General features: G+C 38.2%; 1 protein-coding gene across 1 annotated transcript; it reads right to left on the bottom strand.

Annotated features, from left to right (window-relative positions):
- Positions 1 to 13,348: 13,348 nt before the first annotated feature.
- On the bottom strand, positions 13,349 to 19,478 carry LOC149811421 (histidine kinase 3-like). Its single transcript, XM_089993601.1, has 11 exons — positions 18,895 to 19,478; positions 18,230 to 18,511; positions 17,355 to 17,524; positions 17,035 to 17,247; positions 16,718 to 16,904; positions 16,506 to 16,557; positions 16,163 to 16,392; positions 15,938 to 16,036; positions 14,631 to 15,820; positions 14,188 to 14,546; positions 13,349 to 13,783 (listed from the first exon to the last, which is right to left on the bottom strand). The coding sequence occupies exons 1-10, from the start codon at positions 19,339 to 19,341 to the stop codon at positions 14,285 to 14,287; spliced, it is 3,132 nt and encodes a 1,043-aa protein (XP_089849727.1). The 5' UTR covers positions 19,342 to 19,478; the 3' UTR covers positions 13,349 to 13,783; positions 14,188 to 14,284.
- Between the last annotated feature and the right edge of the window lie 7,773 nt (positions 19,479 to 27,251).

Below are 27,251 nucleotides of genomic sequence, written 5' to 3'. Positions count from 1 at the left end.
TCTATCTCCATTTGTTCAAAGAAAAATAAACAATTATTCTTATTCTTGTGTAATTCTCATGTACATGAATGTTGATCTGCATTGGTTTTTCCTGTTGGCGTTCTTCAAAACAGAACCTTGACTTAGCTCAAGTAGGCTTGGTCTATGTCAAGTGAATCAAACCTGGGTTTAAGATCAAAAGGGACCTTGACTTTTGACTAGACCCAGCTAGGCTCAAGCCAAGTCAAGTGAGTTTGGACCGGGTCAGGTAGGTTCAGACCAGGTCAGGTAGTCTCAGACCAAGTCAGGCAGGCTCAGACCAAGTGGGCTAGGTATGAGAGGTTTTAGAGAAAGGAGAGCAAGAGAGAGAGGGGGGGGGGACGATTTTATGAGAAGAGAGAGAGAGAGAGGGGTGAGATATTTATAACCTAAGGAAACCCTTCTTCTAAGTTTCCTTTTCCCCCTTTTGCTCCTAGCTTTTCGAATAAAGACTGAAGCTTCCTTTGGTGTGGGGCTCACATAGAATATTTTGTGGGTCCCACAAGATATTTTCTGAGAAATATTTTTGTGGGTCCCACCAACATTTTTGTGGGTCCTGCAAAAATTTTGGGTTTTCGGTGATTTTTTTTTGAAATTTTTTTAATATGTCATTCTCTTCGTATTAACGTAACTAAGAAAGTTGGCTTGTACAAATCTTCTAATTTTACTCAGAGAGGAAGTTATGACTTTCTGATTGTTTGATCATATATTCGTGAAGATACAAATATCATAAGTATAACTGATTAGTTGAAATCGATTTGATTCACATTTCGGGTTCATATGCTATTTTCACTTGAAAATGCCTCATGAATTTATTCAGAACTTTTACTAAAAAATTATGGATCTTACATCATTACCTCCTTAAAAAGAATGTTATCCTAAAAATTCCTTTAAAAGTATTGTGTGAATAACTCGAGATATTTCTCCCATATATTAGATTCATAATATTATCAACAAAAAGACTAAGTAGATGTGACGTTTCTCTCACTAGTATGTCATTCACCTAGTTTGACATCGTATTCATTTCAATCATAACCTCATATCATGATCTATGATCAATGAGGGTATGCTTCTCATAACTGAGTTCAAATTACACTACAACAATGGCAGTTTTGTTGAATCGATGTTCTTTCAACCGACTTATTAATCATAGTCATTTTGTATATCTATTTCATACACACAGATCATTCTCAAATGAATTAACCATATTGGAACAAGTCCCCTGTCAGATTTTTTGGTCTTGGAAACTTACTTCTTCAGAGGTTCGCCTTTGTCAAACTTACCTGATATTGAATAAGTACACCCTCACAGAATCATACTAGCCAAGCTACTCATTTTGGAACATGTACACTCACGCAAAGTTGTACATCCTTATAGGCTCGCCCTAGCTAGACTATCTGATCTTGAATATGTAAAACCTTACAGGACTCTCTTCTTGGAAACAGTTTCTCAATAGTTTATTTTATTAAGTGACCTTTAGCATTCTAATTACACAAACTCAATTACCTACTCATAGGGTCGATAGCAATCAATTATGGCACAAGCACGTATAAATTTGATTTGACAAGTCCAAGTTTTCTTTAATGAACAAATACATATCGATTATAATGACCGTGTATAAGGTCATGAGCCACTTGTCTAGATTCGAGCATTTTGATCTATCTTCTGATTGCTTTTTACCTAACACAACTCTATCTATTAAGAGCATTCAGATTCCTCGACATGGTCATTATCCATGAGTTGTTTGGTTTACACAACATAAACATGACCTGCTACAGGTTTCTGTTTTGCCATAGGTAGTGGCAACCGTTAGAATGGGGTACATTGTTGCATTTGTTGGGAGGGTCCTCCAGATCCTATATTCTTCTATTGATGATCTGAGGCCTTCTTGCGACATTTTTTTATATGATGGCCTCGTTTGCCGCAATATAGGCAACCCCTTGTATCGTGGAGACAGACCCTTCTAGGGTGATGTGAGATACACCTCGGACAACAAAATTTAGATTGTTGGTAGGGATGAATGACTTCTTTCATTTGAGGTTGTTGCTTGGCCAGTGGAGAAAAGTTCTTTACTCAAAAATCCCTTTTATGGGCAAGTGGTCGCGATTCTTGCCTTATTTTTTTGGATGGCAGTCATTAAGTTATTAAGAGTCTCTAACAAGAACCCATGTATGTCGGACTCCTCACTCAATGTGGTTCTCCTTGTTGTAGGAGCAATTTATCTAATCACATACACGCAATATGGTTCAGTTTCTCGATGTATATAGGAAAGTAAAATTTTATTTACTTTTATATATACACTGTAACACAACATACATATATTGCCTTTAAATATAAGTGTCACACCACATCAACAGATATTGGCAGCAAGAAACCATACATATGAGTCTGTTGACTTTAAACATAACCAGTTTCTAAGAACTGAGTTTCTTTTTTACATAAACGACCTCAGATAGGCTTGTCGATCGCCAAATCACCTTGGCTTAGGTGCAGTTGGAGTTGGCTCAGGCAGTGCTTTCATACTCTCAAGCAAATCCAGTAGATAGACTAGTGATGTCGGTCCATCGTATGATATGGCAATATCATGACCTAGAGAATTCAAAATCATAATAGGTGAATAAGAGTTGTATCATTCATTTGGGTTGTACAAGCTAGGCGTACATGATGTTGGGTGGTAGCTTGGTGAGCGATTGAATTCTGCAAAAAAATTCAAGTCGAAGTCTCTCAGACTTTGTGATCCATCCGAAGTCAATGGGGTACTACTACTCCCAACACTCGAGTGATGGGGTCCACTGATGCGCAAGGTCTCATCTTTAAGACCAAGCGATGCATGTCGACCTATAACGACGATATATTTTCTTTGGCATTCATTGGCAAAATGCCCATCTTAGCCACAGTACCGACAGTCTTGGATCTCAAGTGAACATATCCATTCATCGTGCATGAACTTGCACCGATAATAATAGTTGTGTGAATCATGAGTTGCCATCTATAATTGACAAGGGTTTACCCGATCAGAAAGTATTAAAACAATATTTACTATGCAATACCGTGAATAGGACAGATCTTAAACCAGGTTTCTCAGACATAAGCTTTGATACAATTTCTATAATGCACCGGATTTTCAAAATAAAACTAAGTTGAAAATTTCATGAATTTCTTTTTTTTTCTTTACAGCAGAACTTAAAAACGATTTTAGCAATGAAAATAGACGATAATAAGTCGTCGATTTTAAAAAACTTTGGGCAAGTCACAGGTATGTTTTAGAGCACTCATTGACCACCAAAAGTTTCATTTATCAAAACCACTTGTTTATTACAAATATCAATGCTTGGAAAAGCAATATTTAGTTTTATAAAGAAAGCAGTACAACATTGTTTGGATAAACCCTGGAACTTGATGCCGCCTTGCTCCGTATATTGTATAGTAGGTTCAATACCTGAAATTCTCATTAAACCAGTTCAGAACCACTGCTGGTCTGGTAAACAAGCATTCATCCACATATTCAAACAAGTATAAGGAATGCACATACCACTCAGGGTCACAATTCACAACAATGACACTCAAGTCTCTATGACTTAGCGTATATCGTGAGAGCCTCATCAGGGCTATGATTGGACATCAAGCTCAAGTCTCCACGACTTAGCGTAGACCTCTTCAGGGCCTCATTTGGGATGTCAAACTCAAGTCTTCATGTTTTGGCACATTTGTATCCCACAAAACCAAGCACGAGCTCCTCAAGCTTAGCTTAGTTGTGCAATACAACATGGGTCTTTGCCCTATCGGTCTAGTAGTATACTAATCATAACATCTTTCTCAAGGTTTTGCAGTATTGACAGAACAACGTCTATTCACTCATACATTCATACCTTATTGAACCTAAAACTAATGCATTGTTTCAATATTAACTTGTTCACCCCCTGGTATGCAAGAGAAGCTAGAAATCGGGCATCAACATGACGTTCTGGGGGTTTATTATTTTATATATTTTAGATACCCTATAGGTTTGTTGATCTTGTTCATGATAGGGCGGTAGAACTCATACCAGGATAACCCTAATAGGCTGGGTCAGATGCATCCTCTATTGCAGTAATTGGATTCAATCCTTAGATATTTAAGGATAACCATGACCTTTATACCTCCCGAGTGACGGAATCCCCCTTGAACTCTTTGGTTCATAATCAAGTATGTGTCGCTCGCGACTGTACCATCATCGTCTATTACGATGAGCAATAGTCCTGAAGGGGTCTGTAGGTCTAACCATTACTTGTCGAATATTCGAATGACATTTGGGCAATCCAATGTATCCTGCACTAAGAAAATATATACTCGGCCCTATTCAGTATTCCCCAACATGGACAAAACCGTGGGGTCCCACGACCTTAAGTTTTATTCATATGCATGCTTGACTCTGCTCTTGGCATCTATGACCATCACAAGCACCTTACCTCTTTCGGGTAGACATAGAACTCTGGCTTTCTGACCCTTACGAGTCTAGTTGTGCAACATTATTTTTTATGAGCATGCATATGACACGATTTTAATGGATTGATTGCTCAAAGTATATCACCACAACGAGCACTTGGCTTAGTCAAGCCGCAACAACTACTCCAGCTCTTCTACCCTTACGAGTAAAGTGCCCTCATAGGTGAACATGAGAACAAGTCATTATAGCAGTATTTCGACAACAGGGCATCCTTGTGCCATTCAACCGGTTCAGGCAATTCTTTTGCCAATCATTTTTAAAACACTTTCTCTGCTTTGACAGTAAAATTGTATCAACCCTTTCTACTTTGTAGAAAATACTTGACAGAATTTCTGCAACACCTCCTATGTATGACGGAGTAATATGATACGTTCTTTCTGAGTTTTGTTGAGCTTCTTCATAAATTTCAACAGCACTTCCTCTCTTTGACAGAGAAAACGTGTGTTTTTTTTAAGCTCAGTGAGCATCTTTTCAGAAATTTTAGCAGCATTTCCCCTCTTTGACAGAGAAATCACTACGCTTTAACATGAGGATGGATGTGTATTGTTGTGCATACTTTGCATCCATCAAGGTTCGTTAAAACCTTAGGCCTTAGCCAGGCCATGCGTAAGTAACTTAGGTTTTTACAAAAAAAAATGTTTTTGTGCAAAAGCAAAGCCTTTCCAATAGGGGCTTCATTCATCAAGCAAAATCTTGATCGAGGAGCGACAATGAAATCTCATTGGCGATTTGGAGTTGATCTTTATTTGAATGCTCATTTATGTGTACTATATGTAATATAAGCAAGAGCATGTACTTTATAATGCAATGGCGTAAATAAGTACATATTTAATGTTTGATGAGAAAACTCAAACTAAATAACTTGCAGAAAGCAAATACATATATATTTGCAAAAAGCAAGAGCCTTGGCATCATTTGACGCAATGACAATCTTAAAAGTATAATTTTAATTGCAGGAAGCATGAGCCTTGGCATCATCCAACATGATAACAATCTTAAAAACATAATTTAAATTACAGAAAGTAAGAGCCTTGGCATCGTTCGACATGATGTCAATCTCAAATATATATATATATATATATATATATATATATATATATATATATATATATATATATATATATATATATATATATATATATGTATATGTATATGTGTGTGTGTGTGCAATTTGTAGAAAGCAGGATACTTGGTATTGTTCAATATGACGACAATCTCAAATACATATATACTGTAATACGCAGAAACTTTTATCATAAATATCCAATGACAGTCGCAAGGAGACATGCATGAACACTGAAGTGTCTCAGAGGGCGTAAACCAAGGACTATGGTCATATACTATTTTAAAATGTATATAATATATATCATAATACAAATCATCAAATATTTGAGAGAGAGTGATCAGAGAATCAAACTTACCTTTCGATCAGTGAAGAACGGCTCCAGAATGCTCTGTCTGCTTTGAACTGGGTTCAAACCACTTTTAAAAAGGCTAAACTTGGTCAGATAAGTTCGACCTAGTTGAGAAAGAGAAAGAGCAAGTCAAGCTACTAAATCTAAGTGGTTTGGACAAAACTAAGTTTGGTCCAAGTCAACTGGGTCAGGAAGGTTCAGACTTAGCCCAAGTAGGCTAGGTCTAGGTCAAGTGAATCAAGCATGGGTTTAGGACCAAAAGGGACTTTGACTTTTGAATAGACTCAGTTGTGCTCAAGTCAAGTCAAATGGGTTTAGACCAGGTCAGGTAGGCTCAGACCAGGTCAGGTAGGCTCAGACCAGGTCAGGCAGGCAGGCTCAGACCAAGTGGGATAGGTATGGGAGGTTTTAGAGAGAGGAGAGCAAGAGAGAGGGGGGGGGGGTGATTTTATGAGAAAAGAGAGATAAGGGTGGGCTATTTATAACCCAAGGAAACTCCTATTCTAAGTTTTCTTTTTCTCCTTTTGCCCCTAGCTTACGGGATAAAGACTACAGGTTCCTTTAGTGTGGGGCCCCACATAGAATATTTCATAGAATATTCTGTGAGTCCCACAAGATATTTTTTGAGGAATATTTTTGTGGGTCTCACCAACATTTTTTTGGGTCCCATAAAAATTTTGGATTTTGGGTGATTTTTTTTTAAAAAATTTAAGTACGCCATTCTCTTTGTATTAACGTGACTAAAAAAATTGGCTTGTACAAATCTCTTAATTTTACTCAGAAGGAAGTTATAGCTCACTGACTATTTGAGCATATATTCATGAAGATACGAATATCTTAAGTATAACTGGTTCGTTGAAATCGATTTAATTCGCATTTAAGGTTTATATATTATTTTTACTTGAAAATGCCTCATGAATTTATTTAGAACTTTTACTGAAAATTTGTGGGTCTTACACCTTGGTTGTTCTCATCATGCAACTAGGCCCCTTCTTATAGGCTTCTAAGAAATGCATGTAGTGAGAACAGTGGGTGGATACCACTATTGGTGGTTACTCTACATGGACAGTTGCAATAACTGCCTTGTAACTCCCATGAGTCATGCTCCACCCCATGATGTACCCATGTCAAATCGGGTCTCATAAGGTTGGATCTGATCCATGTTCCAACATTCTTCCACTTGACTCATTGACATGGAAAAACACTACATCAAGGTTTTATTGTTATCTTAATTCAATTTACATGAGGGTTCACATGCTATCCTTTATCACAAGAATGAATCATATGAATCATGGAAATAAACATTTCTCTATGAAATGTCATATTTCCATGTACTACAATATAATTCATTTTCAGTATTTTAGAATGTTAAATACATATATATATTGTAATACGCAGAAGCTTTTATCGTAAATATCCAATGATAATCGTAAGGAGACGCGCGTGAATACCAAAGTGTCCCAGAAGGCGTAAATCAAGGACTAGGGTTAGATACTACTTTAAAATGTATATGATATATATCATAACACAAATCATCAAATATTTGAGAGAGAGTGATCAGAGAATCAAACTTACCTCTCAATCGGTGAAGAACGGCTCCAGAATGCTCTGTCTGCTTCGAACTAGGTTCAAACCTCTTTTCAAAAGGCTAAACTAGGTCAGATGAGTTTGACCTAGTTGAGAAAGAGGAAGAGTAGGTCAAGCTGCTAAACCCAAGTGGTTTGGACAAAACTGAGTTTGGTCCAAGTCAACTGGGTTAGGAAGGTTTAGACTTAGCCCAAGTAGGATAGGTCTAGGTCAAGTGAATCAAACTTGGGTTTAGGATCAAAAGGGACCTTGACTTTTGAATAGACTGAGTTGGGCTCAAGCCAAGTCAAGTAGGTTTAGACCAGGTCAGGTAGGTTCAGACCAGGTCAGGTAGGCTCAGACCAAGTGGGATAGGTATGGGAGGTTTTAGATAGAGACGGAGAGCAAGAGAGAGAAGGGGGATGATTTTATGAGAAAAGAGAGAGAGAGGTGGCCTATTTATAACCCAAGGAAACTCCTCTTCTAAGTTTTTTTTTCCTCTTTTGCCCCTAGCTTACGGGATAAAGACTAAAGGTTTCTTTAGTGTGGGGCCCACATAGAATATTTCATAGAATATTCTGTGAGTCTCACAAGATATTTTTTGAGGAATATTTTGTGAGTCTCACCAACATTTTTGTGGGTCCCATAAAAATGTTGGATTTTTGGTGATTTTTTCCAAAAAAATTTAAGTACGTCATTCTCTTCGTATTGACGTAACTAAAAAAGTTAACTTGTACAAATCTCCTAATTTTACTCAGGAGGAAGTTAGGCTCTGTGACTATTTGAGTATATATTCGTGAAGATACGAATATCCTAAGTATAACTGATTCGTTGAAATCGATTTGATTCGCATTTCGGGTTCATATACTATTTTCACTTGAAAATGCCTCATAAATTTATTCAAAACTTTTACTGAAAATTTGTGGCTCTTACACCTTGGTTGTTCTCATCATGCAACTAGGCTCCTTCTTATAGGCTTCTAAGAAATGCCTATAGTGGGAGCAGTGAGTGAATACCACTATTGGTGGTTACTCTACATGGGCAGTTGCAATAACTGCCTTGTAACTCCCATGAGTCATGCTCCATCCCATGATGTACCTATGTCAAATCGGGTCACATCTGGTTGGATCTGATCCATGTTCCAACATTCTTCCACTTGACCCATTGACATTGAAAAACACTACATCAAGGTTTTATTATTATCTTAATTCAATTTACATGAGGGTTCACATGCTATTTTTTATCACAAGAATGGATCATACGAATCATGGAGATAAACATTTCTTTATGAAATATCATATTTTCATGTACTACAATATAATTCATTTTCAGTGTTTTAGCATGTTAAAATTACCTTTATGAATAGGTTGGTCTCTAAATTATTATATTGGTTCTTTAATATTGTTATTCTGTTATTCTCTCTTACCAAATGAGAAATTCTTTATACAAAATAAACAATACATAAAATCATAAATAATCAATTTAGCTTCACAAATGTGATCACATATAACCATAATGTTTTGTCATATATCAAAAGAAATTAAAAAGACCCATCCCCTTTATATGTTGAGAATATAATCTCGATGCTAGCTCTTTAGTAAGGGGATTCACAGTCATTTCCTTTGTACCGATCGTATCAATATATACTAAATGATTCTTAGTCATTTCTTTAATAACAAAGTACTTTAACTCCATGTGTTGACATAAGGTTGAGCTTTTGTTATTAAAGGACATGACAACTTCATTATGACATAAGATCTTTAGTGGCCTCCCAATAGAGTCTATTATACTAAGATCCATAATAAAGCTTCTAATCCATATGACTTGAAATAAAATCTCGTATGAAATCAATAATTTCTACCCCCAAATGGATTTCAGAAATTCCTTCACTATCCTATAGTGAGAGATGACATCTAAAATATTTTCAGCCACTCGTGATTGCAAAAGCAACAAGCTAAGATTATTCAAACACTCTCACTTCTCATAGACAACCTTCAGAGCGGCTATTCTATTCTTTGTATGAGTGTGAGATTAATCGCTCTATACGAGATTTATATTGAAAAGGTAAATGTGAAACCCTTTATTATTCATTTTTTCTGAGACAAGCATAATTGGGTCATTATCGTTTCACTTTGGTGGAAACGATAATACTTATAGTTGTTTTGTCTCCTCAATTTATAAGGGATTGACTTCAATTGGTGAAACTAGTAGATCATGCAACCATAAGCAATTCAGCATTGTACCTTTGGGTACAAACATACTTCATGGGCTAGTATACACATCCATTATTGCACCCTGTATAAATTTGAAACACAATAACCTATCTTTGGGTAGAAACATTGTTTCATAAAGTCACACACAATCATAATATTGTATCTTAACACTGTCCAAAGAATCTTCAATCAACACAACTTAGATCACTTTGGTGGTAGCATGAGTCAGTCAATCAAGATCTTTTACCAAAAACATATTCATATTATAGAGCATGCACATGCACATGCACGCACAATAATGCATGTATATTCATGATGAAACACGTATTATATCATCAAAACATATAATTCATGCTTTAACTTATATGCATAAATAAATTTTGATGAAAACATATCATAAATATCATGAATTTAGTGATAATTTATACTTAAATATCATGCATAACTTAAATAACATCAAATGCATAGAAAAAGTCATGCTTTCATGATAATAAACACTTATAAAGCATAAAAAAATAGCAAAGCATATTCTTTTGAGTAAAACCTAGGGTCCTCAAGCTGGAATTGATCTAAAAGTACTCTGAAACGGCTCTTAACCGACCATCTCAGGGTCTGAACCGGTATCAGAACTTATGAATCAATCCAAAACATGAACAAAAGCTCATAAAACCCTATAACCGAATAAGAAAACCTTTGTTTTTTTATTGCTTCATGAAAACATGGACTCTACATCTCAGAACCGATGAAAAACTGATAGGAACTGATAAAAAACGGCTCTAAACCAGTCTTGAAATGCACTGTATCGGTCACAAACTGCTTCAGGTGCAAATAGTACCTGGACCCCTTTTCAAATCTGATTTGATCCAATTCTAATGGTTTTTGGTTGGATCCCTCGATCCGGATCCAATCTGGATCCAGACCTATAATGACTGGATCTCGGGTTGGATCTCGCAATCCAAAACTGATCTGGATCCACATCTGTAACAAATATGGATCCTTAAACTGTCCAGATCCAGACCCAGTCAAAATAGGACTCGGGTCTCAATCTGATACTGATCCAGATCCAATCCATGCAGGACCCAAGTCGGCTCCAGTAACCCGACCTGATCCAAACCTAGATTCGGTCCAAATAGGACCAGAGTCGGATCCAAGAATCTGACACGATCCAAAACCAGACTCGGTCCATCCTGGTTCGACCCAGAGCCGGTACCTTAAATGGGTCTTGGTCGGATCCTAATCTTAGATCCTATAAAATCGAATCAGACCCGGACCCATAACCCAAATGGGTCTAGGTATGATCCGAACAACGGGTACAGACCCGATCCATCATATTCAGATCGGGTCTGCACTGGGACCCATAACTTATTTGAGTATTGATCGGTTCACCCCGGTCTCAAGTCCAATACCTGATCCATACGAATCGGGTTTTGATCAGACCATTGTTTCGAGTCAGATTCAGATCCAGACTCGACCCACCAGAATAGTTACCATGATAAAACATGGGTTCATTGGGGTTTCTGAGAAACCGAATGTAAAACCCATTTACCTTTCTTTTCCCCCTCGTTGGAGATTCCTCGTCGAGGGTGGCGTCGCCAGAGGGGATGACCTGCATTGGGGTGTCGTCGCCGGTCTGGCGACGTGCAGCTTTGAGGGTGACATGCCCCTTTTCAATTTTCCCCTCTACCGTTTTGCCAAAGAAATGGTGGAGAGGACTTGTCACAGGTGTCACTCGGGGGAGAGGTGACCTTCGTCGGTCGACCATCGGTGTCAATGACTGCAGGTCGCCGTCCAGTGCATCGTGGGGCAACGTGGGTCGTTTGAGCCATTGGGGTTTTTGAGAAATCGAATGAGCCCATGTTTTATCATGGTAACGGTTTCAGTGGGCCCATAACCCAATGTTGATGTTCTTCAAAACAAAACCGGAATGTGAGACAGAAATACATACCAGTAGATGCCATGAATGTTACGATGTACAGGTGCTCGGTGTTCTCCTCAACCTATCGATGCTCATGATGAGCTCAGACCGTTACATCGATGGTGAGCAATACCCTGAACCCAAATGAAAAAGAAGACACCCCTTTATTGTTCTCATAATGTAATCAGGCCCCTTCTTATAAGATTTTAAGAAAGGTTTGTAGTGGGAGGAGTGGGTGGATACCACTACGGGTGGTTACTCAGCATGGACAGTTGCAATAACTGCCCTCTAATTCTCATGAGTCATGCTTTGTTCATGTCAAATCAAGTCGCATCAGGTTGGATATGATTCATATTACAACATTTTCTTTGTAAACAATCCTATCATTTCTGGTCGATGTCTTCTCACTCACGTTTTCGGAATTGCTTGGATAGCCTAGTAAGGCAAAGTTGACTGTTTTGTAAAGCACTATAGTGGTTCCCATGTTCTCATCCTGGCGTATTTGAAGAAAAGAGAAGACATTAAAATGAATTGCCGAGCGATATCATCTCTCATTTTTTCTATTCTTACCATTCAAATAAAGATCAACATGTGGAAATAAAGTGAATGAATGAATCGAGAGGCTTCAATTAATTCAATACTCCAATAAGATGGGGGAGAATTTGGCGACAAAAAGTCATAACAAAGAGTGATAAAGAGCAATGAAGGGTAGTCTATAGTTGTCAGATCTCCATTAAATGCAAACATGGATGCCTGCATATATCTGTATGGCAATTTATTCCCCTCCATACAACCATGTCATGTGCTCTCAATAGCGACAGCCCATTCCGTGTTGTGTGTTCGCAATGAATGTTGAAGAGAGAGAGAGAGAATGCCCACCAACCATCTTTGACAATTGACATGGGAAGCAATAATACCTCCTCCTTTGGTGAATTATGATGGGCTCTGCCCTCTGAGGAATCTCTATTTACGGCTATACATAGAAAAAATCCATATGATGGCTCAAACAGCTTTGACAGAGGAGCAGCTTTAGAGAATTCTAGCAGCTCAATCGCAAACTGTTGAACAGTTCAGTATTAAGATGGAATTTTTACTACATGCACCAGCAATACACGGTCTGTCTTGAATAAATAAAGTCCTTCACGCTCTCTAGCTGGTTGAAATGTCTTCTTATGATGGATTTCATAGACATTTTCTGTTAGCCAATCATCTCAAACATCTAAAAGCTTTTAATTTGGAGGTTTGGAAGTTGTACCCAAAATTTTAATCTTCCAGAAAAACAAGAAAAAGAATTCAAAAACTCTTTCTCCATTAACAAGTACGACAACTGAACAGAGTATAAAAAGAAACTTTTGGTCTAAATCAAAGTACTCCCATCACAGAACTCATAGAGACAAAGTTATGAATTTGTCAATAAATGTAATAAACAGTGGTAGCAATGATGGAAGCAGAATCTTCCTCTATTCAAATTGAAGTAGAATCATAAATAAGGAACTAAACAGAAAATCAAGTAAGCTAATGAAGTAAAGAAAATCATAAGTTCCTTGAGGTCAGAAGTTTTCACTCTGAACAAGTGAGAAGCAAAGCAATGAAAAAAGGCATTTGCAGTTCAGAGAAACTGGGAGCTACTTGGTGGATCAACCTTCAGATTCACACTAAAAGTAGATACCATCAGATATGCTTTCTTGATAAAATGGGACTCCTAGACTATCCACTGGAACCAACAGTTCGATTAATTATTGTAATAAACTTCAAACATTTATGCTTTATCTTTCACTTGCAGCAGAAAAATGTTCAGTAACAATTACACACAACGAAATGAAAAAAACAACAATCACTATACAGTATACACTCACATCATAGGCAAATCACAAGTTTTAACTACACTTTACAATGTGAAGACCACTGACAACAGAGTATGAGAAACCCCTCTGATTCACTGATCTCCAGCCAACAGTTCGAATCTTCAACTAAAAAGAATGTGCATGTATGTTATCAGGGAGCAATATATGTACATATTGGTGGAAATTGAACTTGATGATGCAGTCGTCAATCCTTCCTCGTGCCCACAAAAATTCTTGCAACAATAGGCCTCTTGAGCATGGCATACAGTCGGAAAAACACAACTGTACAAAAGGAACTGTTACCAAAGGATCTTCATTCTTAATCCCTGAAAAAATTACCAAAGAGAAACTATGAAGCAACGAGAGGGATAAACTTCCTACACTGAACTTTCCTACAATATAATTATTTTTTGCAAACCAGTGAAACAAATCAATTATGCTTATTTAAACTTCAGGTATTGCTAACAAATTGCTGCTGATGGTGTTTGAACTCTCAGAGAATTTTGTGAACCAAAGGACTCGACAATTGACCAAGCCCAAAGGATCAGGCTAGCTAAATTTAGTTGGATATTTTTGCTTTAAACCAAACAAACATCCTAGGTCATCCAGATCTATCAGCCACTCCACCCAACTCACATCCCCATGATTCCTAATCCAAACCACCTACCCTACCCACAAGAGGAATAGAATAAGAACAAAAGATAGTAGCATGATCCAGTAAGAGGCTGACTTTGTGGAAGGTGTGGAAATCAATTTCGACTTCCCCACAACGGGATGCAGAGGAAGCATCTTGCAGTCCATGACACTCAGAAAAGCATAAAGCCTCTCTATTGGTCTGAAGATGAATTAGATTGGAAGAACCGTGATACTTCTCCATAAAGCTGTGACTCCTCAAGTGGCTTGGAAACATAGCCATCCATGCCAGCCCTTAAGCAATCCTCGTGCGTCGCCTGGATCACATCAGCAGTCATGGCCAAAATTGGTATATGCCAGTGCATGACATTTCCATAAACTTCCAATAGTTCACCTCGCCGAATACAATCATTTGCATTCGCTTCCATATCTCTAATCCTTTTTGTAGCTTCAAACCTGAAATCACAATTATATATTGATATGAGATGACTGGCCACAGAATATAGCACTAAGCAATATTATTTACTGCAACATGATTACCCGTCCATTTCAGGCATTTGAACATCCATGAAGCAAGCATCAAACTTGTGTGGTGGCTTAAGCTTTGTCACAGCTATTTTGCCAGATTCAGCGCATTCTACATCACCTCCAAATTTCTTTAAAGCACCAACAGCAACTTTGAGGTTTACTGCATTGTCATCAACAACAAGGATATGTTTCCCATGCAATATGCTCTTAAGAGGTGGAAGAGGGAGCCCTCTATTGCGACAGTTCCCTTTCTTTTCAACACCCACAGCACGTTGCAGAGATGCAGCAAGCATGCTTGCCCTGAGAGGCTTCATGATCACAGTGAGTGTACAGATGTTAAGAAACTTAGCAGCACTGATCTCTGCGGAGGTTGTGGAGGTTGCTAGGAGAAAGAATTTTGTACGGTTCAATGCACCATTCTTCCTCAACTTGTCAACTACAAATGCTGAAAACATATGGGCATGCTTAATCCAAGCTTCCTCATCAATAAGGACCAAACTGACATTTTTTTCTCCACTGATTATTTTACCAAGACCATTATTTAAGTCACCAGAAATTTCAACTTGAACTCCAAGCCTCTTAAGATGATATTTAGTCACAGTAGCACGAATAGGTCTTGGATCAACTACCAGTGCAGTCATTCTCTGAAGTTCTGACATCACAAAGTCATGCTGATACTGCTGCTGATGGCCTTTAGGCTTATTCAACTTAGCCTGTCCCTTTGTGAAAACTGCAGTAAATGTGAAGGTACTACCAATACTACAGTCACTGGCAAATCCTATCTCACCCTTCATGAGATCAACCAAGCATTTGCTGATGCTTAGGCCAATTCCTGTGCCTCCATGGGTGCGAGATGTAGAACTATCAGCCTGCATGAAGGGCATAAAGATATGAGTTTGGGCTTCCTGAGGGATCCCAACACCTGTGTCCTCAACTGACACAAGTAAGTTGATGACATCCGAGGGATTTGACTTCAGACTTTGGTTATAGATGCATCCATCCATACTGAGGGACTTGAAACTTTCCCAGCTACGCCTCCTTTCTACCACTGGGAACCCACTCAGCGTATTATGTGAGTTATTATAGCCATTCCTGGTATGGTCTTGGTACTCTTTGGACAAAGGCTCAGTAATGGTTTCTTGTGAGCCCTTCACCTCATCAACAAGATGAACAGAAACAAAGACGTGCCCTTTCTCTGTGAACTGGAAAGTAAAGAAACTGAATCATTGGGGCTATAAATGCAAGATCATTTCCATGATATGTAAATCAAGCTTGAATTGTAAGTAGAACATACATCTGACATAAGAAAGATCACTCACTTTGATCGAATTTCCCACAAGGTTAGTAATGATTTGGCGAAACCTTCCAGGGTCCCCTATGAGAATTTCTGGCACCTTATCAGACACATATACTGCCAACTGCTCTCCAAATAAAATCATATTGAACCCTCAATATTAGGAAGGCTAAATGATGAAGAAAATGAGTATAATTTTCATTTGTGAAGATTGAAGTGGATCTTTCAAAAGCACCAGATAGTTTCTTACCTCTATTCCTTTGTCTTGAGATTTGCCAGAGAAGAGTGATAAGACATCATCCAGAACGGCCCGCAGATCAAATTGGACAGCCTCAAGCTCAAGCTTGCCTGATTCAATTTTGGCTTGGTCCAAAACCTCATTTATCAATGATATAAGAGCTTTTCCGCTAGCCTGAGCTGTCTTCACATAATCTAGTTGTGTTTCATCAAGATCTGTATCCATGAGCATCTGCAACATACCTGAACGAGAAAGAACAATTACTTCTTGAACAAAAAAAGTTACCAGACCATGCTTAACAGATCCCCAAGTCTAAAACAGCATCAAAATGAGACATTGACCTTCAATCACCCACCTAAAACACCATTCATTGGAGTCCTGATTTCATGGGAGACTGTAGCCAGAAACTGCAAACAATGAAAATTTTCAATTATCACAACAGACAAGTATTCATGAAAATACTAATAATTCATGAAAGTACTAATAACATGGCCATTGTAGAGAAAATCTTTCAATTTACATTTTTTTCAGAAGATCAGGATCAACAAGGCCGAAGTGACAAGCTACCTGAGATTTTGCAACATCTGCAGCTTCTGCACGCACTTTTAGTTCCATCATCTCACGGTAATCATCCTCTACCTTGGCAATACGAGCCATTGCTGCATAAAATATTTGTCCTATCAACAAGGCAATAGTAAGTACCCCAAGTGACGTCGTTATTGCCAACCATGGTACAGGGGGCTTTTGCTTAAATCTGTTCAGTGCAGGACAAAGCAAGAATGTTTGAGTTTCAAAATTCTGTCTAATCAGCTAGTCATCAAAACTTTGAGTGTGTTGCTTAAACAGAATGGTTTAAATAAAGTATGGGAAGAGATCCTTCTTGCCTGCACTGCATCTCATGTCTTCTGAAGGGGTCACCAAAGTGAAGGGGACTGACACGGCATGGCCCATTGTCCAGAATGTTTGGGCCATACATGCTGATTGGACTAGAAGCATTGGTCGTGTCATATACACTCACAACAATGGTCTGTTTACAGGCAAGTTGTTGAAGCAGTTTCTCTACCAAGGACTCTACATCAAAAATTCCTCCAATATACCTGGAGATCAGTACAAAATTATAAAATGAGTCATAACCTTCAAGTAGCAACAATTGATGAGCTTACGTCGGCCATTTAGGGGAGCAAGAAACTAGCAGCATGATTACCCAATGGTTGCTTGAATTCGCTCCTGAGGTGTTGCATTTGATGGAAGTTCCTTATTATAGGCAGCAAAAGTAAGAATAACCCCCAACCTCTTGGACTTTAGTAGCCCGAAAGGAGCAGTAAGAACACCTCTGCCAGATGCTCTAGCTCGTAAGATATTCTCGCGGTCCTCCTGTATGGTGCAAGGTCAGTTAAGATCGGAATAATAAAATGTAAAGCCAAATTTAGTGGTTTAAAAGTAAGCACTTCAAGAAAACCAAGTACGTGAAATGAGATAAAGAATCAAGCACTGAGAAGAAGCACAATTATTTGTCACAGTTTAAAAGGATGAACAGAACAAGTGGGAAAAGATTAAGCCTTCATAACTCAAATATTATTTGCGGCAGGTTCATCCCTGGATCTGTTAAAACTTGCATCCATATTGAACTTGGGATCAATCACAGGGACAATGAAAAGTGAGAACCACCAATCTAGAAGGATGAATAACGAGTTCTCTTTCTTCTTCTATTTTTGTTTTTTTGGTGATGCAGCAAAATAATTTTATTAAGGCAGAAATTGTCATTTTTCCCGTTATAAACAAAATTTTAGCCATAAATGCCCATAGTTAATAAAACGCTTAGCAAAGCAATAATTTTAACTGTTTGGAGGAGAACAACAATACATCAACAACTTCATTCTTCGAAACTTCCAACAGAATTCAACAACATCCTACCATTGGCTTTTCAGAAATCCTTTACCACAGCTAAAGCCAAAAAATTGTGATCCTTATGTAAATTTAACAGCCCTGATTCTGTTTAGCTGTCATGCAAGAGAGGGCTTAAGCTGTCCCTACTGTGAGAAAAGAACAATGGAAAAATGAAAGCCAGTGAAGATTTACCTTCCCAGACAACATGTCAAGAGATATGACATGAGCAACTGTATCCTGAGCAAAGATAACCGGAGCATATTCCTCCTGAACAGGTGACGTCTCATGGAATTCAGCAAAATTTTCATCGTCACGAGCGGGATTTTGGTCTTGTTCATCCATAATCTTGATGGTCCAACCCTGTTGTTTCTCAAATTTTTCCCTCTCAGCATGAAGTACCCTTTGGGCATACGCAACTCCGCTAGTCAGAGGCCTTTCGAAAGCAGTTCTTTCAGTATACTCTGCAAAAGTTTTCTGTAAACAGATCAAGTTAGTGCTGTTGATAGCTTATAGTTTCCAACCTAAAGGTAGAGAAGCAGGCAGCAGATAAGTAGATATATTACCACCAAAGGTCTAACTGGATTCTTGTGCAAATTCCCTCAACATATTACAAGTTAAGCACAACACAGTAACCTTATTTCAATTGGATTTTGGGTACAGTATTACTGCAGAAACTAATGATACACAAAGACTCTTATCAATTCAAAAGCAAAAGAAAGAGACCACCAATAGGAATATGAAGTTCTAGATTTCTCACTATTTGGTTATGCAAAACGTAGAACACAGAAATTCAACAAATTCAAGCAAGTTCCTGAATTAAAATGAACAAAAGCTGAAGAGATATAAGACCAAAGAACCTGATCAATAGAAGAAGGCTTCTTCCCATGATGAAAAGTTGAGACCAAGATTGCCAAAGCATGAACATGATTCATGCTCACGTTGAACTGATCCTGCAGCATCCTCGCGCGCTCGTCGCACATGCTGGCGAGCGTCTCTGTCCTTCTCTGAACAGTCTGGGAATTTATATACCAGAAAATCCACAAAGATACCAGTATCCCACACACTACCCACATAAAGAGCAGTCTTCTCCTCCAGCTCCCCCAAACCTTCACAGATCCAAGATGCAGATATTTGTAGTGGCTAGCCCAATCTCCACCTACAAACTTTCCCCACCATTTCAACTCCAATTTCTCGGTACCACCAAAGCCTCCAGCCTTTTGTGCCATAATTTCTGTAGCAAGGATCCAATTCATGATTCTCAGAGACAACACCCACACCCATCTCTTCAAATGAAGGCCTACCATCTTTCTTTTGAACCCCAAAACACCCAAGAAACTCGTCAAATCATAAAAACCCAACTCACTAGAAAAAGCACAATGATTTCCCCATAAACAAGGAAAAAGGGGGAAAAAACTATCTTGAAGAACTGTTTTTAAATAGAGCAGCTCTTGAAGAAAATCATGCAAAGCCCACCACTGGAACCTCAGAATCCACCAACTGGAGCAGATGACCCCATATAAAAACAGAGAATAAAAAAGGGAAAGAAAGCCTTCAATTATATGTCTTCAAGACCCAAAAAGGAAGACAGTAAACCTATCATTCTACCTCCCAAGAACACACCTTTTTTTGAAGTACAAAGCAAGAACCAACACACCAACAAAAGCAAAAGGTAGGTAAAAAAAAGGCCAAGTCCAACTTCTCACAGTGGGAAACTCCAGCACAACACCACACGAGAGGCAAGATAAAAGAAGCAGCTTTCCTTTTCGTTATTCTCTCTCTCCTCAAACTTCTTTAGATTAGCCTCTTGTTTCAATCAAGCGTGTGCCCCGATTCGTGGTTGACTCTTTTAAGTTTTCCAGTTAACAGAGAGAGAGAGAGGTGTGTCTCCTAGTAGAGGCCATTATCTTCAAAGTGTTTCTCTTTCTGTAGAAGATTATCCTACGGTTCTCATTCTGAAGGTATAAATATGATAAAAAGAAAGCCAATCATAATTAAATTATTTTTAGAAGCAAGGACATATAAAAACAAAAAAACAAAATATAAAAATATAAAGTCATCATAATTAAATTATTCTTAGTTATTCAGAAATAAAAAACTTAAAATAAGAAAACTCTCACACTTTTTAAGAAATTTAATGTCGATGTCCACGCAGAGCTCAACCTGCAACACGCTACCACTGGCCTCCAAGGCTCCACTTTTAATTACTAAACTACCCTTGTGATGAAGCTTCACTAGAGATGTTACGAGGGTTGTTGGCATATTACAGCCATGTTGTGATGCACCAATCATGTTCTGTCTACTGAAGCGTTTTGACTGTCCGGGTCTAAAATTTAAGATTAAAAATACAAATCTACTTTGGCTAGGAACTCACCCCTTATCCAGCTAGCGATACGTTAGTTTCAATTGAAAATGGGGATCTAACGCTGGTGTCAGCAGCATGCTAGATTTAATATATCGATCTGTGATCCAAGGCATTCAGACGCACTCTACAATATAAGGGACTAGCAATATTTAGTGCAACATTACAACATTCTCTCTCTCTCTCTCTCTCTCTATATATATATATATATATATATATATATATATATTCACTATAATATGAGAACTTACGTGTGAACCATGATTTTTATAGATTTTTTATTCTTTTCTCTGGAATCCTACCATAGAGATGTAATCTACATCCTTGGTTTTTTAAGAACCCGCTCTTGAATCATTTCATTTTGATGCATAAATGAGATTTTTTAAAGGCTTTAAAATTAATGGCTCATAATCTTCATAAATATTTAAAGTATTCAAAAATTGTATTTTTTTATAAAAAAAATACATGACCCAATAATTGATTCTTAGCAAATTCACCATGCCAAGCACATCCACATGGCTGGATTTGCAAAAAAAGTATTGGAAATACTCATATTTCTACTTTTCATATTTTAGTGACTCTCTCTCTCTCTCTCTCTCGCTCTTTATATATATATATATAATCTACCGATTGAACCACGATTTTTAAGGATTGTTTGTTTTTTCTCTTAAATCTAACTGTACCAAAATGATTTACCCGAATATTTGAGCATCCAAAAAATTTATTTTTCATCCAAAATACATGATTCAATAGTTGATTCCTAGCTAATTCATCATGCTGAACACATCTACATGGTTGGATTTACAAAAAAAAAGTGTTGAAAATGCGCAGTTCACGTGATAGTTGGTATGAACTAAGATTTTTATAGGTTTTTTATTTTTATTTTACCGTACCATTGTGATCTAGACACTTGGTTTTATAGAAACAAACTCTTGGATTCTCCAATTAAAATGTATAGGAATGATCTTTTAAGGGTTGAAAATCAACGGCTTAGAATTTTCATAGATATTCAAGTATAAAAAGTCTCATTTTTTATCCAATTAAGGTGATCTAAAAGTACTAGGGTTTACACGGATAAATGTGTGAACCAATGTCTCTGTAGCATTGTTTTTTTCCATTGTAGCTTTTCTCTGTGGTATTTCTTCCCTTGTAGTTGAGTTCTAATGCTCGACGAGGGTAATTGGATAAGCTGGAATGCTGGACAATGGACATTACAAATCAACAGTTTACAATAAATGCATGATTAATAAGGTTTTACCCTAAAAAAGGCAGATAAAAAACCAACAAAAAGAGTCACAAAAAAAATCAGCGAACATTATAGATGGGTTTAATTTGATTTTAATTTTATAAAACGATTTCAAAAGCCCAAACATATATATGAGATACTTTTTTTTTTTTAAATCAAGTTATGATATGGGAACAATGGTATTTAAGTTTAACACTTTATGTGATACAACAACAAACAACAACAACAACTACACCTTCATCCCAAAACAATTGGGGTCGGCGATATGAACCAACAAAGAAAATCATTCTGGGTCTTCCACATGAATCCTTCTCCTCCATTCATTTCTATCCAATGCCATGTCCTCGGTGAGGTTCAAAGCATTCATATCCTTTCCTATCACCTCCATCCATGTCTTCCTAGGCCTACCTCGACCTCTTTTAACTAATATATTTTCCCATTTCTCCATCCTTCTAACTGGAGCATCATTAGGCCTTCGTCGAATATGTCCAAACCACCGTAAACAATTCTCTCTCATCTTATTTTCAATGGGTGCAACGCCTACCTTCTTACGTATCTCCTCGTTCTGAATCTTATCATTTATTGTATTTCCACACATCCATCTCAGCATACGCATCTCAGCTACACTCATTTTTTGAATATGATGTCTCTTGGCAGCCCAACATTCTGTACCATATAGTAAAGCGGGCCTAATAGTCGTCATATAAAACTTTCCCTTCAACCGCAATGGCATTCTACGATTGCACAACACTCCAGTTGCACTCTTCCATTTCATCCACCCAACCTTTATCCTATGATTTACATCTCCATCAATTTCTCCATACTTTTGAATGATAGATCCCAAATATTTGAAAGAATCATCCACCGGTATTTCTTGCTCACCAAGCTTCACTACACTCCCATCTCTATTGCGTTGCTTACTAAATCGACATTCCATGTATTTTGTGTTACTCTTACTCAACTTAAAACCTCTTGCTTCCAATGTCTGTCTCCATAAGTCTAACTTAGCATTAACCCCAGCTCTAGACTCATCAATCAAAACAATATCATCAGCAAACAACATACACCACGGCACATTTTCTAGAATTGATCTCGTAAGCTCATCCATCACTATAGCAAATAGGAAAGGGCTTAAAGCAGATCCTTGATGTAACCCAACCGTTATAGGAAAATTGGTTGTCACCCCTCCACAAGTTTAACACTTAATGTGATCCGACCCCAAAAACCAATAAAATCCATGATTGAGTTTTTGGAAGAATAGTTTGTAAGTATAATTTTTCATGTTTTAAATGTTTCTCAAAAGGAGTCTTTATGTTGAAGAAAAAGGCAAGATTTATTGAAAAAAAAGTGTTTTATCGAGTCTTACACTCTCAGGACACTAGGGCAGTGATCCCAAGTACAACAGGTAAAGCCAACGAGGCTAGGTCTCTGACCCTTGGATGACAGCTTTGTAAACCTGGATTAACTATACCTGATTTTGTTAAAACAAGGTATAAAACCTGATGTTTGAAACACTTCAAAAATCGGGTTTAAGCTTGCTAACTATAGGTAAGATAAACCATGTGCTAGAAATAACTTAAAGTAGCACTTAATGCATCTTGGCCTTCATTTCTTGCCACTTTGTGTGGTGCATGTTAGGAACTATGTCACAGCAGTGATACATGCTATTTTCAGGATGTGTCATGGGTGACACGAGTCAGACATGCTATGAGACGACCTTGACATGTACAGACATTATTTTAACATTTTAATATTTTAAAATAAAAATACATTTTAAATAGTTTTTTATTGATTAAAAAAATCCATGTCGTTGTATCTTATTTTTCAAAAAAAAAATGAACTTGCATGTGAAACTCAGGTCATGTGCCGGGTCATTTTTTTGCGACATAGGTTAGGAATGTTATCCTAGTAGAGATGCAAATGGGTCTGATCCAAGATAGGGGTTTTGCAATTTTTTGTTGTTTCAGATCCGATCTGAATTTGACTCTCTATATATTTATCCGTTTCCGATCCAACCCGTTTGCATCCTTATATCTTTAAGCCTCAAGCCATAAATAATATGGTGACTTTCATGAGACCATACATAGTACAAAGCATGCCCTACATGTCAAAAAGAAGTGTTTACTGGTTTCTTATTTCAGCATCAGTAAAATTATTTTTATTTTTATTTTTTTGAAAGGCAAGCTAAGGTTAGGAAGACTCCGATACCATTAGGATTTGAACTTATAACGCCCCAACACAAGGTAACGTGCACTAGTTGCTCCTATCATACAAGCAGAGACCCCGTTGGTAGCATCAGTAAAATTATTGGTTTTCCTTTTAACCTCCTGCTTCACATGATTTGTGTTATTTGGTAGGTTGTGATTTCAGCTTTTCATTCTTATGTTGACGATTATACGTCGAGTTTTTTATTAATGACGAGGAACCTTCACCTAACCGAAAAAAACCCTGGGTAGGGCCCATGACCACTCTGCCTTAGGTGGCCCACCTTGAAAGCTACGGACACACACGTGCACTAGCAGGGTTTGATCTAGTGTCTTCATCTCAACACCACTAGTGACCCTGCGGTGGTGATTATGCTTAGAGTTTATTTGCTACTTTATGCAAATGATATCACACACTTAAGAAAGCATATTTTTAATTTTTGTAAATCATATATCGAAGCAGGTTATATGTTCCCCCCCCCCCCCCAAAGATGGTCGTTCGCTACATCGCATGTTTGGGGGTCCCAATGAGCACCACGTATGTAAGCATGTGTGACTCGTATCCTCATATTTGTTAGCGTCAAAGTTCGATATGATTGCAAAGACTTAAGTACCCTTTCCTCCATTGGTGTCATAAAACGATGATTCTAGAAAAGAAGCGGTTGCAAAGACTTAAGTACCCTGAAGATGGTTATTTAAGACTCAGTTCTTGCACTGCAGGATTATCCGAGAAAGGAATACCCCCTAAAGAAGGCCATGAACATCAACCCTCTCTCTCTCCCTTCTCTTTTTGCCTTTGTGCACATCCAACAGACGATCCTACACTGCTCCATTAAGCACCGACTGACCTGCACACTGACTGTAGCATGGTTCAACTTGATGAGTTGTGGAGCCTGATTCAAAGTTTTTGCCCTTACAGAAAGGGGTTTCGGGGGCTCCCCCGGCGCGGGTCCGAAAAAATCTTTCTTTTTTTTTCCTCTTGTAACTGTCGAAAAAGAGCAATAATGTGTTTTGTTTGATCGTGGTGCTCATATGTTTCCTTCGGTTGTTTCTTGCTCAAGGTTCTCGTAACACCCTTTCTCGCAATTTTCTATTTTTTTTTTTTGCTACGTGATTTTCGTAAATCGCTACTCAATTTAGCGATTTTCTATTTTTTTTTCTACGTGATTTTCATAAATCGCTACTCGATTTAGCAATTTGTCATTTTTTTTGCTACGTGATTTTCGTAAATCGCTACTCGATATAGCGATTTACGAAAAACGCATAGCGATTTGCCATTTATTTATTTTTTACTACTCAATTTTGTGATTTGCCATTTTTTTTGTGCTACGCGATTTTCGTAAATCGCTACTGTGTGTAAATAATAAATCGCGATATCAAACATAGCCCCCTTGATCAAGATCTTCGTTGTGATCAGGTTGTAGTCACCAGTCGTTTCGATGACAGTCTTGAGGTCCGTGATGGGGAAGCCAGAGAGGAACGTACCATTTCCGACGTTGGCGGGGAGGTGGGTCTTGTCGAAGAGCACGACGCTAGAGGTTATGATGAGGACCTCGCGGTGCCAGAACCTGAAGAATGCCTGCCAAGACTTGAGGGTGTGAACATCCGTGTTGAGCAACATCAGGGTGGCCTGGAAGGCATAGCTCTGATCGTAAGTATTGCTGATGTAGGGGTAGATGGATTGTATTTTGAAAGACTCTGTTGTAGGTGTACTGGAGGAAGATTTCGTTGTAGGTGTCCCTCAAAGGCGGTGGAGGGGCCGCCGCAATCGATTGCTCGCTGGATGAGAGCAGCATTCCAGTCACTGCTAGCAGAAAGAGGACAACGATCACCATCGGATCATCGGCTCTTTGCCTCCCTTAATTTCTTCTCTAGAGAGAGAGAGAGGGTTTTACAGTGTTTCACGAAAAAGAAAAAAGAAGAAGATGATGACGAAAAGTTCAAACGGAAAAGAAAGAGAGTGTTTCATGTTTGTTTTGTTGTTTGGACTTTGAAGAGTTAACATCATCCGCGACTTTTTGGATGGAAGATATTTTAGTCTTTTTTTTTAACCGTTTTTTCTCTTTTTTTGAATAGAGGACATTTTTGTCATTTTCTCGAACCATCATTTCATGGCAAAAATAGCAAGAAAGGATACTTAAGTCTTTGCAATCACACCGGACTCTGATGCTAAGTGATGCCGACACACATGGAAATACGAGCCCTATGTGCTTACATACATTATGCTCATTGAGACCCCGAACACGCACTGTAGCAAAAAGCTTGTCTTCAGGGGAGAACACACACCACCCTCTCATCAGGCCATGACCACAAGTTATGAGTTGGAAATCACAGAAAGATGGTTCTTGTGCACAAACCTAAGAAAGTAGGGTCTGATGTTGCACCAGTTTATGTCTTAAGCAGTTGGCACATCCTCATTCCCAAGATTTCTCATTGAAAGCATGTTGATTTTTGTGCTTATCTAGGATTACAAACCCGAGTGTCTCCAACTATAATGAAAATTTGGAGCTCTATTCTCCTGTAGACTTTGGCAAAATAGCCTAACCATGTATATTGCATCTTACGATTCTTGCTTACTATCTTCATGTTCGATGTTGTTTAGCATGGTATCAGAGCAAGAAGATACATGATGAGCCATCGTCGTTGCTCCCTTCTTTCTATCATTTTTGGTTGAGTTCTCTTGTTCATGTCTTCATCGATACTCGTCCCTGTTCACAACTGATAATCATGGTAGAAGACAGCAATGGCAACAACCAGAATCAGAACGTTAACAAGGTGATGGACCAAGAGTAAAACCCAACCCTCAAAATCACCATCACTTGAATGGATCAAACTACCTTCCTTGGTCCAAAGCGGCCACCCTTTTCCAGAGCAGAAAATTGAAACTCTGATACATCAATGGGAAGTGTAAGGCTCCTCCCGAAGATTATCCCAAATATGACGCGAGTGAGAATATAACAACTAGCTCATTATGGCATGGCTATTGAACTCGATAGAACTCATGAGTATAGCAGAAGGCTTTCTCTTCTTGGACACAACAAGGTGCTTATGGGATGCGTTGTGAGATGTTTAGTGTGAGCAAAATACCTCTCACAAGAAATAGCTTGTTGCACCAAGAACGAGAAATTGTTCCATGCCTACCTGAGTTCCCTCCATGGGATGTGGGACTTGCCATCAAGAAGCAGATGGAAGAAGACAAGGTCTTCAAGCTATTGGTCGGTCTCGACCAAGACTACGAGGTCATGAGGGGACATATTCTGATGTCGCAATAATGTTCCTCGATTAATGTTGTGTGCTACCATCCAATGCTAAGAGACAAGGAGGAAGGTGATGAACACGAATCTGAAACCCAAGCAGCAAGCTGGAAGTTATGAAAAGGTGGCCTTTAATGACGGCTCCAAGAAG

The sequence above is a fragment of the Nuphar pumila genome, chromosome 17 (assembly GCF_984573655.1).
Source record: "Nuphar pumila chromosome 17, dmNupPumi1.hap1.1, whole genome shotgun sequence".
In the NCBI taxonomy this organism is placed as follows: Eukaryota; Viridiplantae; Streptophyta; class Magnoliopsida; order Nymphaeales; family Nymphaeaceae; genus Nuphar; species Nuphar pumila.
Note: the sequence above shows the minus strand (reverse complement) of the source record. Positions and strands in the feature narration are given on the sequence as shown.